This window comes from Misgurnus anguillicaudatus, chromosome 8 (assembly GCF_027580225.2).
Source record: "Misgurnus anguillicaudatus chromosome 8, ASM2758022v2, whole genome shotgun sequence".
NCBI lineage: Eukaryota > Metazoa > Chordata > Actinopteri > Cypriniformes > Cobitidae > Misgurnus > Misgurnus anguillicaudatus.
In genome coordinates this window covers 15,234,432-15,248,397 of record NC_073344.2, presented here as the reverse complement: position 1 = coordinate 15,248,397, position 13,966 = coordinate 15,234,432, and the positions used below count along the sequence as shown (strand labels likewise).

Sequence of the window (13,966 nt, the reverse complement as noted above, 5' to 3'; positions counted from 1 at the left end):
GCAGCATTAGGGCGCACTCACATTATCCAAACCAAACCATGCCCCAGCGCGGATGTCACCCCTCCCTACTCCCCCATGTGCACGCACTCACACTGTACTTGTATCGATCCGAGTCCGGGCGCGCTTTCGTCATTAAGATGCGATTGTTTTGAAAAAAGCAGGAAGGGAAGCTCTCACTGAACACTGGAACCCACCGTAATGAAAGGTCTGTGTTTTTTAATCGGAGTCGTTTGGTGCACGATTACAGACAGCCCTCTCACATGCCATCATATTGCTTAGTTGATCTGTCACGTGCGCAGCGCGGACATTCACGTAACCCGCTGCACGCACCAAAAGGTTTTTACGGAGGCAGATGAAGGTGAGTGGTCGCGCAACTGACGTCTTCACCTTTTGAAGCGTGCCCAGGCGCGATTGCGCTCACACCACAGCCTTCCGCGCCTGAGCCCAAGTGAACCGCGCTCCGGCCCACCTCTGCAACCCGGCCGCGGCGCGATTAACCAATCCGCGCCCGGGCGCGGAACAGAGCACTCACACTAGTCAAACGAACCAGGCTTTGGGGGTCAAACGCGCCCGAGCGCGGTTTGGTTTGGATAGTGTGAGTGCGCCCTTATGCTACGTACACACCAAATGCGGGGCAACGCGTTACTTGCCCTAGATTACTCACGGGATTTAACTTCGTGTCATGCAAATTTTTTGCTCGAGTGTAATTCATCTTGGGCAAAGGCGTGTTTGCGTGTTTCGCGTCATTCGCATCGCCCCACGCGAGGACGCGTCTGATCGCGTCTTTGCATTGACTTTGTATGTAATCTACTCGCGCCAATTTGTTGAACTCGCATCTGGTGTGAACCCACAGTTATGCTACGTACACACCAAATGCGTAGCATCGCGTTGCTCGCTCTAGATTATTCGCGGGATTTAACTTTGTGTCTTGCGAATTTTTCACTTGAGTTGAATATTTTTAACTTTGCGTAGGCATGTTTGAAACAAATAACACATGTTTTTGCGGCAATTGCGCAGCCCAATTTGCGCGAGGACGCGTCTGATCATGTCTTTGCATTTACTTTTATGTAATCTACTTGTGCAAATCGTTAAAGTGTATGTTGCAGGTTAACCACCACTGTCGATTAATGGGTACATAAATCACTCAAGATATGTGTATAATTTTTAAAATGTCTCAAAAATGGTCTTAAAGACCACTTTTTTTACGTTTTTGGTATTAACGTTTTTTTTAACGCAATTCTGCGATGACGTCACGTTGGGGAGAAGTGGAGAAAGACTCAGCCAGAGCCATAGAGATAGATGAGACATTTATTGCTATTTAATACTTACGTATATAATTTGGAAATCATATATACATCGTAGGAAATATATAATGTGTTATACTGCAAAGTTACCTTGCTAATTATTATTTATGATATATGTTGGAGATAAATAAAACTTCGCAAATCTGCTGATTTGATCCATTCATGTCCTGACCACCAGGCTAGAGATTTTTAAACATCCTTAATCCACACTTACTAGTCTATCAAATAATATCTCAAATATATTGTTTTGTGAAATAAAAGGATGCTTTGTTATATTGTTTATGCGATTATAACGAATCACACGATCATTTTATACGCATCAGCAGCTGCAGCACACTCGGATCCGACCGCATACATACTGTAATAAACAGGCGTTCGGCGGCTTTTTACATCACGACAAACTATGCCATTTGAGGAGGAACCGCTCATTGATCACCGTATTTTTATAAATCCTGTACATGTTTGGACCTGCCGAACAGGTTGAGCACTTTTATATACTTTATTGAGCAGAGAGGCTGCCTGCACAGTTTGACCAGCGGGCTGCGGGAACCGGCGCACATCACGCCGCCAGACGGTGTTGCTAATATAACTCGAAATGTATAACTATTATCAGATCGGCCCGGGAAAGTCCCGACTCTCTCGATTGCCATTCCGCTACTGGCTGTAAGGAAGTGAGTGCTTTTGGGTCGCTGGTCCCCGCGAACAGACGTGACGTGCTCCACTCACCTTCCAGGATTAGAGACATGCTGCCAAAACCGTTTGTGCTGAAGATCGCATAAAGTTACACCCATTTCAGGCAGGATCATGGACCCCCTCAAGCCAGCATGCACGAGTATGTTAATTGTTTGTTTACTTTCTACACGAAGATATGCTTACCTTATGCTATCTGGCTGTCTGCCTATCTCTCTATACTAGCCTATCCATCTGTCTGTCTGTCTGTCTGTCTGTCTGTCTATCTATCTGTCTATCTGTCTATCTGTCTATCTATCTATCTATCTATCTATCTATCTATCTATCTATCTATCTATCTATGTATGTATGTATGTATGTATGTATGTATTTATCTATAATCTGCGCTATCAGAACTGTACTTTACTCGTCTTTCTATAGTCATTCTCAATGCTCTCAAGGCGGCTTTGGTCAATTCTCTCCCCAGCGTGACGTCATACAGTGCGTTGTGAGGGAAAGGAGAATCATTGCAAATTGCTGTACTTTTTCATACTTTTTCGGGTTTTGTGATACCCAACAACATAAAATACAATGGATAACAGTTTAAATGTTTATTATCAACAAGCAAATTGCACAAATTCGTTGAAAAATTTTACCTGCAAAACGCCCTTTAAACTCGCGTTTGGTGTGTATGCCCCATTAGACAATTTAATTCATTTACTTAAAATAACTACTGATTGATTAATAATAATAATAATAATAATACCTTTATTTTATAGAGCGCCTTTAAAAGTGACTTTCTCAAAGCACTTTACAGAGAATACAACACATTAAAAATACAAAAAAATATAGATAACAAAAATAATAAGGAAAATAAAATAATCAAGTAAAAGCAATCCTAAAATAAAACGTTTTAAGACGAGATTTAAAAGTCTCTAAAGTATTAAGCTTAACGAGTCACTTCCACACAAGCAGGTTACAGCAAACTCTCATTGTTTCTTGCGAGTCCCGTGACTATTTGTTTCGAGACCTGGAAAAACCAATGAGATGTGATTTTATCGTCGTGCCGCTATATATTTGAACTTCCCTGATGTGTACGTTTTCATGGAAATGCAACATATTGATCGTTAAAAAAGATCAAATAATATTTGTTTTCTCTCACAAACTTGTTTTGCTTCAGAAGACATAATAATAACCAACTGGGGTCACTTTTACCTTACTGATAAATGTTTTTAGGTTCACCATGTTGGCTCCCATATTAAAAGATAACATGACAGCATTTTAATATAAAATTATTCAACTGAAGAAATGAAGTCATACACATCTGATATGGCATGAGGGTGATTTATTCCTTTAAAAAACAGATACCTTTGGAGTCTGTCTCCTCGGCTGACTGGCCCTCCTCATGTCTGACCTGGGTTTTCTTCGACGTCTCCAGACGACCTCTGACCTGGGCAATTAACCGGGAAAATTCACTGCTGTGCTGCTTTCCTAAAAGAATTTGAAAGCAGAGATGAATTGTTCAGTCAGATTTAAAATGTCCAACACAAGCCCATTACAAAGTCTTCTGATTCCCACAAATAAAAATGTTATGTGAACTATCACTGGTTTACAGTGCACACATTTTACACTCATCCAACCTTTTTACAACGTACAGAACACAGCAGTTACTCTCAAAGTAGTCTCAGCCTCAGACGCCACGCCCACAAACTGTTGGCTGAACGTCTGATGTTTTTCGTACACTTTTCTGGAAACCCTGTGAGAATGTCTAAAGTCGTCTTTTGATTGGTTGAAATAAACCGGATTTCCAGGAGACGCGAGTGTCGCGATTAGTATCGGTCCCTGGAAAACAAAGCTCTGGCGTTCCATTGATGCAGAGAATCAGTCATGTCCACGTGGATAATAATGACCAGTTATCATGATCAGCTAAACATTGGACTCTCAAAAATATGCAAAGTTCGCAGCATAGACTCTCTAAAAGACGTCCAAGAGTTTTGCTTGAGGCAGTTAGTGGAGTCAAAAAGTTTGGTTCTCCTGAATTGCTTGTATGTGCTAAAAAGTGGAGAGATATGCTTCAAACAGACATTTAACGGGAGCGTCTCATTGGTGTGGCTGTTGATGAAGTGCACAACGTTGTTCTTTGGTGAGTAATGTTGTTTATTTAGATGCTATTCGATTGCAGCTGGTTATTTCAATAACTGACTTGTTGCCAGCCGGCTCGTTATTGTGAGGAGTCCGAAACGTGACGCTAGACGAAACAAACTGTGATTGGTTGTTTGACATGTCGGTCAAACAGCTTGTGGGTGGGCTTTGTCCAGAAAAAGCAGCGAAAAACACCAGACCTTCAGTATGAAGGTCTGGCTACGCGAGACTACTCTCAAAGACTCAGCATACGGCAGACCATGAAACTGATATTAAAAGTAGTGTCCAACAACAGAAGCAGATGGAAGGTGAATCCTAAGGGCCTGCTTTTAAGATTACTTCTGTCAAAGGACTAGTTCAAATAATGGACAATGAAAAACTTCTAGGGGGAAGATCCAGAGATATCCAACACAGCTTGGCAGCAGAACAACACAATGCTATTAAACAACATCGCCAGACCATGAAATGCATCTGACTGTGATACACCATTTGAAGGACTGTTTCTCTTTCAAGCAGATATGACAGGAATAAAAAGGAGTCCTATGGGTTAAATCGATTATGGTTTGTATTATATGTATGGTACAGAACATAAAAGCTCTAACATAAAAGATATCTAACATAAAAGATATCTACTGTTGACTGTAGCACTAATGCTGGCAATGGTGCTACATTGCAGGATGTACTCATCTATCTTGGGCAGCCAAGTAGATGCCTATAAAAGTGCGTTTTGCGCACTTTTACAAATAGAACAGTTGCTATTTATCTAATATGAACCCCAAACTAGTTCTCATAAGCATTTATTTAGTACATTTATTCAACAAAAATAAGAGCTTCTATATGCTTGAAGGTGAACTGGAGAAATGTCATGGGTAATAAAAACTGCCCTAAAGCTGTGAGAGTTTATCAACCCTGCTTAAGACAACGAAAGAACCAATAAACTCAAGCAAATGTCACTTAGCCAGAAGTCAAAGATAAAATGTCAAAATCCAACACTGAAGTCAGTATCTTCAGAGTATGCAGTGCTATGAACTTTGGGCCTCAGGTCCTTGTGTTACTTCTTTTCATTAGGTATTCAAGAGCAATTTCACCTTATACTGTAGCTATTGGATGTAAGAGTTTGATATGTTTGGTCCTCACAACCAATGAACCACACCAGTCTGTGCTGTAATATAATGTATTTTTTTTACTTTATAATATGATTTCTTCATAGGATTAATAAAAGCATTTGTCCATCTGAAGTGTTATAAAATAAAAAAAACATTTTACAGAACGTCTGAGTGGATTAATTTTCTCCATACATAAAGAAATCAAATTCTTTTTATAAGGCAAAAGAGGATATTTTAAATAGTAGAGGATTGGAATTCAGATTACAACATTTTTATTTTTAGACAGTCCAAGTGTCATTTTGTGCTCATGACACTTAGGAAAGAACCTGACCCTTCTCTTTATGAGACCAAAGGCAATTACTGTGGATAGAAAGCCAGGGTCGTATCTGACAAGCTTCATGTACCAACAAGGTCTTGAGTTCAGTATATCAAAAATCTTTATAATGCTGTGTGCCTATAACAAAAAAGGAAATGGACTGCAATGGAAAGAATCACTAGCTTGGTTTCCATCACCCTGATTTTATGCATATTTTGAAGTATCACATAAGAAACTAATGATAAAAATGCGAAATTTAGAATAAAAATACGGTAATTATGTTTTTTACACTCACTTGATGTGGTTTTTGACTTATGCAATAACGAGTAAATACGATTAATTGGAGATGGAAATGCATTTGCCAAATAAATTCTGATGTAGGAAACATTAAACCATTAAACTGATCGTCCAGCTGTATGAATTTACGTTGTCTTTCCTATATATGTGGCTCGCCGTCATTGTAAATCCATTGCTGTTAGTGCCTGCATCAAAAGTGCCTGCATTTTTCCATCTGTGCACAGCATTCAGTTTGGCAATTACAAGCAGCACTGCTAGTAAATGTATAACTTGTCCAATCTTAACTAAATGCATTCCTGTCCCTATTTTCTAAGTGTTCGCATTTCTTTGTTTTTCTTTTATTGCAAATTTGAAAAGATTTGCTTCACGTTTGAATGGAAACCAAGCTACAGAAGCACACAAATAAACAATATTGCAGTTCAGTCTAAACCGAGAAATGTTTCTCCTAACCTAAAAATCACACAACAGAATAAACGGTGTCAAAACATGAACATAAAACCTGATCCCTGTTCTATTCATTTTAATGTATTATTTCTTGAATGCAGGCTTAACAGATGGTTGGATTGAAGATGAGTGAAGATGATGTTATGTTACGTACATTCACTAGGTATCAAAATTTCAGTAGTCCAAACAAACACTAGTAAAAATTCACAGTTCTTTGTACCAAATTCAGTAGAAAAGCAAAACACAATAACATGCTAATTAAACACACTATTTATTTAATACATTTAAAGGCAATATCAAATAATAATACAAAAGCATTGCCATACTGTATTTACTTTACATGTGTACATAAAGTATAAAATGTCTTTGTTGCTGAAGGGTTTCAGCAGCTGTTGTCTGTATGTGTTTGCTGAATCTTCATGCTAATGAACATCATCCTCAGTCTGTTGGTTAAAAAGACAAATACAGTAAACTTCAGTAAGACTGGTTGAACATAGAAGCATATACTTCTGAAACTGAGCTATTGTATTAAATTTAAAAAAAGATTATATAAATCAAAGTATCTGCAGGTCATTAAATAGCCTCTAATGTGTAAAATTTGTAAACCTCTGTGTTATCCCATTTATTTACCCCTGTAATAGTTTTTAAACCATTAAATGGTTAATAAGAACCACTGACTGTATGAACATTTGCCCCGCTGGTACTCTACTAACCATTAAAGGAATAGTCTACCCTTTTGCCATATTAAACTATGTTATTACCTCAACTTAGATGAATTAATACATATCTATCTTTTTTCAATGCGTGCACTGTACAGCGCGCCGTGAATGTGTTAGCATTTAGCTTAGACCCATTAATTCCTATGGTACCAAACAGGGAAGCCACCAAACACTTCCGTGTTTTCCCTATTTAAAGACTGTTACATGAGGAGTTATACCAGTAAGTATGGTACTACAAAATAAAACTTTTTTTTGGTACCATAGGAATGAATGGGGCTAGGCTAAATGCTAACACACTGACAACACGCTGTACAGTGCACGCATTGAAAAAACATAGGTATGTATTAATTCGTCTAGGTTGTGGTAATAACATAGTTTAATATGGCAAAAGGGTAGACTATTCCTTTAAGTTCACAAACGGGGGTTTACCTAAATCCAACATTAAGTAAGAAATTATTGAAATAATGCACATTTGGTTTTCAAATCATTCAAACGACCGGAGTCAATTATTCTGCTTATACCATAGGCATTGCTCTGGTGGTTATTTTTTAAAAGCATTAAATAGCCCAGTGGTATAAAATTTAAATAAGCTATAACACTAATGCAAGCAAAACTGAAGCTCACCTGTTTGAAATCCAATGATTCAAGGTAGTGTTGTTAAAAGTACCGGGTCTTCGGTACCAACTCGGTACTCAAATATAAAAAGTCACCAATACCAGCTTTTCTACTGGAACCACCGCAGAACTGGGCCTACCCAGAACTAATGCACAGTTTACAGATTGTCAGTAGAGTACTTTTTATAGACGCGACAAGAGGACACAAAAGCATAATGAAGGGTCTCTGAACTCCACAAAATCGTGTAAAAATGGGAAAGTTGCCAACAGAAATACTTCAGATCAAAAAGAGAAAAAGTGATTGTCTTGATAAAAGACTTGAACTTGGTACCGAAGATCCGGTACTTTTGACAACACTCCTATTCACTCTTCTATTATTCTATCAATAAATAAATAAAATTACAGTTAGCTTTGTGAGTTACTGTAAAAATTCCTAAAAATTCATTACACTTCTAAATTGTTCAAATGATTCAGTCAAACTGAATTTGTATTTTTAATCAAGCATAACGTTCAACCAATAAAACTGCAGGTTTGCAAGTAAATTACTTTAAATGGGCATCTGGAAAAATAATATAGAAATGTGCTTTACAATATTTCTGCCTTTCTTATAAAACAGTAAATTCGAAAATTCATGGATAACAACAATCTGTATTTTAGCGTTAGAAATACTACTGTGATTAAAGACCTTACAAGATACTAGTGGATTTACCATAACAGAAACATAAAAAAAAGATTTTGGAAAATCACCAATAATGTTTTGGGCAGCTGAGGCACAAACCGTTGGGTCATGGTCTAATAAATTGTTAAGCACTGTCAATATAAACTACTGTGTTTAACATTAGTGTTCGCAATTGGGGAAAAAAGTGTGGCTTTGCATTCAAGCTGAGGTATTAAGTAAATAAAATGTTGAATCAGAGCCATTCTGTAGTTCACATGACACTCAGGTTATGTCTTATTTTGGCTGTGCATGAGAATTAATCAAGACATAATGCAAAAAGACCAAATCTCATTAAGGTTGTTTTCACATATGTTGGTGCGCACCGTGGTGCAGCCTCGGACCGCACCAAAATACATTGTATCATTTTTCAGTTAGTGCGGTCCGTGTTCACATATATATTTTTTTGCTGTACTCGAAATGTGAGTGGTCTCTGACAGCTCTTACCGTCTCATGACCACCCCCACGTTTCCATGACAACCAGCCTGACAGGGAGAGCGCAGCTATCAAGATGTGGAGATAAACGATGCACGTCTTTGCGAAGTTTCTTTGCTTTAACGCGAAATTGGGTAGCTGTTCTATTAAAGCCTTTCTCACGGAGCCGTTTGCTAAAAAGTCCGTAATGTCACTATTTGTGTGTGGAGGACAGCTATGCATTTATAAAATCATCAGCTCAAACGTAGAGGAGGCAGCGAATCTCTATGCAACGGACCAGGATTGGCTTGTTTGTTGTTAACCCACAATATAACACCCGGCTCACGTCTCAACGGAAGCCCAGTGGCTCAAACATGTGGAGAACTTCCTGTATTTGGTTCGGCCCGAGGTCCGGCAGTGTTCACACCACAGGTGGGTCGCTCCAGAGTTCGGCAACAGCTGCTCCGAGACCACCTGTTTAGAGAGGTCTCGGAGCGGCCGTTTAGTGCGCACCCAAGTGCGGCTGTTGTGTTCACACTGACCCAAACGCACCGTACTCGGAGCGACACGTCATTTGGGCCGACCTAAACAGTGTATGTGTGAAAACGCCCTAAGTTATAATCTGGTTACACTGAAAAAAATGATTCATTGAATTTACTAAATTTTTCTAAGGCAAGTGGTTGCAACCAACCCACCCAAGCTACATCCAAACAAAAGTTTTATATTTTATTTTACGTCACTAATCTTTTTTGTTTAAATGTAGCTTAAATAAATTGATTGCAACCACTTACCTTAAAAAAATGTATTAAATTCATGTTTTTCAGTGTATCATGAAATTAATACTTAATATTAAGCTAATGCTGCGTTCACACCAGATGCTGTAGAGGCGTCAAGCGCGAGTGATTTAAATGTTAAGTCAATGTAAAGACGAGTTGACGCGCGTCTGGAGGTCTCGCAGCGCGAATAAGGTGTTTAGCTCGGCACGGTAGACGCGAAAAATCTGAATCTGAACTTTGGAGGAAAAACGTGCCACGTTAACCAATCAGGAGCTTGCTCTAGTGACGTGATTACAGGAAGCGAGCAGAGTGGCAGAAGCCCCTTCTATGACGCGAATTTACATGTGAATGTCTCGATAAGTAGATTTTCACGCACAAATGAAGCGAGTACACTCAAAATGTTCAGGCGTCCAACTACGCGTAAATGCGAATTTGACGCCTCAAACGTTTGGTATGAACCCACAGTAAGAAGAAAGAAAAATAGCTTCCAAATGATGTACATTGTTATTGGTTTGAAACCTGCTTCACCCTAAAAGTGAAACACAAAGGAAATTGTCAATGTCTACATGATTAATTTACATAAGAACCTGCTGTACTATAAACACAATTCCTAGAAATTTGTGTGTGTGTGTCATTTCCTCCCCTTTGTGTCATTTCCTCTTCATGACCACCTTGGTGAGGTCAGTGACTCATCAAGCCCTTGCTATGATTAATCAAGAGTTTATCTCAGCATGGTGCTATTAATAGATCCGCTCCATGCTGCACATCAATATTTAAATATCCTGTCTCCAACATCACAGCCTGCCTTTTAAAACCGCACGATGCCTTTCATCTTTTCCTACTAGCTCAGATTCAACATGACAAATATCAGACACGTTCTCTCGAAAAATTACGCCAATCCACCTCCAATGCCCTGGTTTCTTGTGCTGGCCCTTTGAGTCTTAGAGAAAGTGGGTTTTCATTACGGTGGGGATGCAATTAGAACCACACAAACCAGTTTGAACAGAAATGCAGTTTGACCCCCTAAGAGTAAACCTGAAAGTTGAAGTTAACAAAGGGTGGAAACAAGGAACCTTAGTTAGGCTCTGAAGACATATAGGAGTATAAACAGCAATAAAAGAATCAATTTGGGATCCTGACAATCAAGGACCAACTGTAGTAGATGAAAGTCTCCAATTTGAAAGTTCCTGGGTTTATGTTAAAGCAAAACAAATGCATGGTGCAGACAGGCATACAAACAAGCGGACAGCCTCATTCATTTGTACTATCACGGTGTTAACCTTGAACAGGGACGCTCGGCGAGGGTCTGCAAAACTCTAGGGGCCGCCAGAAGTGCAAGTGCTCTGGCAATTATTCTTTGATCTCGAACAATCCACCAAAGGGTCCTGGGAGTGAGAAAGGTTGCAGACCCCAGTCCTTGAAGATGGCATAAAAGCAAATCATCTTTGCAGCAAGTACAACAGACTGCAGATAGCTTATCCGTAAGGCACAAAGCCCTTTGACTGATTTTTGGTGCAAGCATTTTGAAGAGGGTCACCAAGCTGGACTGGAACATTTAATGAGGGTAAGATCGATCTCGGGAACATGTTGCTTTAGCCGTATTGATCACCACCCAAAGCCCTTTGAGGGATCTTCCTTACTTACACACTCACACCTGCTCATTCTCTCTCTTATTTACACACACATTTTTATCTCATTAGCTACTAAGTGAACATGGGGGTGAAAGGTTTCTGATAAACAGCTTACTTGAGAACTACAGAGCAGAGCTGATGTGAGATATGCATACTGAAATTGTCAGGAGACTGGAATTGAATGAAAGCAAGCGGATTCGTTCAAGCCTTTGCCCTCAGTTTGAAAATCTCTGCATCATAAAGTACTGCATAGTCAAAACAAAAGGAGAATTTGATACACTAGGTGTAAACAGAAAGGGCAACACTTTTAAAAATTGTGTTCCTGTAGCTTAGTTGGTAGAAAACAGCAACAACAGAACAAAGGTTGTGGGTTTGATTCCGAGAGAACACATATATTGTTAAAAATGTATGTCATAAAATGTACATTTGGACAAAAGTAGTGATCGACCAATATGTTTTTTTTTAATAGCCAATGCCGATACCGGTAGATTACCGGTCTCCGATATGAAATACAATATAGAATATTGGTGAAAGTGATGTACTTGGTGAAAAAAAGTACTTAAAACAAATTTACAAGACATAATAATGTGGATTTGACACTCTCGGTACTGTTGGAATAAGACTTTGCTGCACACCAGAGTGTTGTGTGTAACATGTCGTGTTAAAAAGTGAATAATGATTGGTCGTTTTACTGTCTTTGAGACTTTGTCTTTACATCTGAGTGTCTTTTCATCACAAACAACCAATTTAAGTAACATAAATATTTACTGGCCAATTGAAAAGTTTTATCAGCTGATGCTAATTTTAGCAAAAAATAATAATATAAAAAATAATATAAATTAATTATAAATTAATTTAAAGCTCACGTAACACACGCTGTTTCTGCATTTCTGATATTAATCTGGAGTACCTATGGAGTAGTATGACATCCTTTATATCTCTGAAGAGTCTTTAGTTTAATCAGATTTATAAAAGAAAGATTAGCTTTACCGAATCTTTCCGATAACGTACGAAAAAATGAAGAAGGAGGAGTTATAACACGGGAGGAGCGAGTACGAGTCATACAACACTATACAACACTGTTTTAACTTATGATTCACTACATGTTCGGGTCATTTATATAATATACACGCGCCTATTTCCAACATAAGACAGAAGTCTTACTTACCACGTGTAACTCGTCATGACCCGGTTCTGAAAATCCACCGCATCAAACACACACGCAAAACTCCGCTGCTAATCCGGATAATATACTATATCCATTGTTTCCATAAGGCTGGATGTCTTCTCCTGACATCCAAAAACACACTTCTTGTTGTGCCATTGTTGACTTTTGAAATTAAACAAGGCTGAGTGGCATGATAAACTGTTAGCAAGCTCTAGCGTCTCCCGCTGACAGACGGCTGGGCGGGGTTTTCCGGGGGAAGTTTTCCGGCGGAAGCCCATATAAAGAAGTGATACGTATCGAAAAACCCTGAAACGTCAAATAGAACCGTAATCGAAAAAAATTAGCCGAAACTTGTACGAACCCTGGCGAAGTGCATTCGGCACAGAAATACTCTGAAACACACCCAACTGCATTTTTGACACTTTGCCTACGTTTAGCATGAGGAAACAACTCTATAACTGTGTTAATAAGTCAGAATGCTTGAAATACCATTACACCCCCCCTTTAAATATAATAATATAAAAATGATAATCATCCAGATATAATCTGGTATATCGGCTACTGATTTATATAGGTCTATCAATAAATAAAAGTGTATGCCAAATACATAAATGTAAAATTAAAATTTCAATTGAGGTGGAGAATAGTAATTTTAATGTAACTTTGAGAAAGTAAAATGAAAATTAAACAAATTTAACTCAATTGTCTGGAATTGTGCCACCAAAATATAAGTATACAGTATCTAGTGATTCTTTTTTTCTTTCTTTCTTTTCCTTTAAATTCCATCCCAGCTTCTAAGGCTATATTCATGGTGAGATAAAGTGTAATTAAAAAAGTAAGACTAGAAAAAATGTTTAAAATTAATTTTCTCTAAAAATCTTAGAACTATGTTTGAATTCACTTGTTTAAAAACCTTTACAAAAGTATTAACAGAATAAAAAAGGTTTTATCTAGTGATCCTACTCTGTGTTCTCTTTATACTTTTTAATTTGTAAAACCGACCACAATAATCTTTCCTGTAATTCAACTGGCGGCGCATGCCACTGTTGACCCAAAGGTCTCTGGTTCGATTAAATGCCGTGCTGATTAAGTAAAGCCTGAACACACTGTAACTCACTTTGGATAAATGCTAAAATCTATCAAGTTCATGACATGATCTACGCAGAATAAATTTACTCTGTGAAAGGAAATTTAAGCATAATATAATTGAAAATATAAAGCTCATAATGATGCAAGAACTGGGTCTACCGGAGTATGGTGGAATCATGGAAAGTATTTATTATTAATGGAAATACTTCGAATTGTTTAGTTGACCTTGAGGTATGAGAGTGCAGTGAAAGTTATTTAGTACATGTATTAAGCAGATACTTTTATATTGTAACACTGAGGGCAACCAGAGAATCATTCTGACCCGGTTGTGACATCACTTGAATAATTTTTAATCTGTGCCAGATGTGAAGTGCATCCTCTCGTCAGACAAAAACTATTGCTGCCTTCAAGTGCTATGGGAAAGATGATATTTTCCATTTGTGAACTGGTATTTACCAGCGTGTTGTGTTCAAGTGCATTTTCCATTTGTGAACTAGAATTTACCAGTTTGCTGCGTTCAAGTGCATTTTCCATTTGGGAACTGGTATTTACCATTGCTTTT

At 38.3% G+C, this 13,966-nt stretch overlaps 1 protein-coding gene across 3 annotated transcripts in view; it reads right to left on the bottom strand.

Annotated features, from left to right (window-relative positions):
• rad18 (RAD18 E3 ubiquitin protein ligase) overlaps nt 1–13,966 on the bottom strand; it is a 62,188-nt gene that overhangs the window by 26,700 nt on the left and 21,522 nt on the right. For all 3 annotated transcript variants that reach the window (XM_055212673.2, XM_055212670.2, XM_055212671.2), the window contains exon 10: nt 3,342–3,464. In XM_055212673.2, coding sequence (XP_055068648.2) covers nt 3,342–3,464 — 123 coding nt within the window. The remainder of the gene's footprint in view (nt 1–3,341; nt 3,465–13,966) is intronic.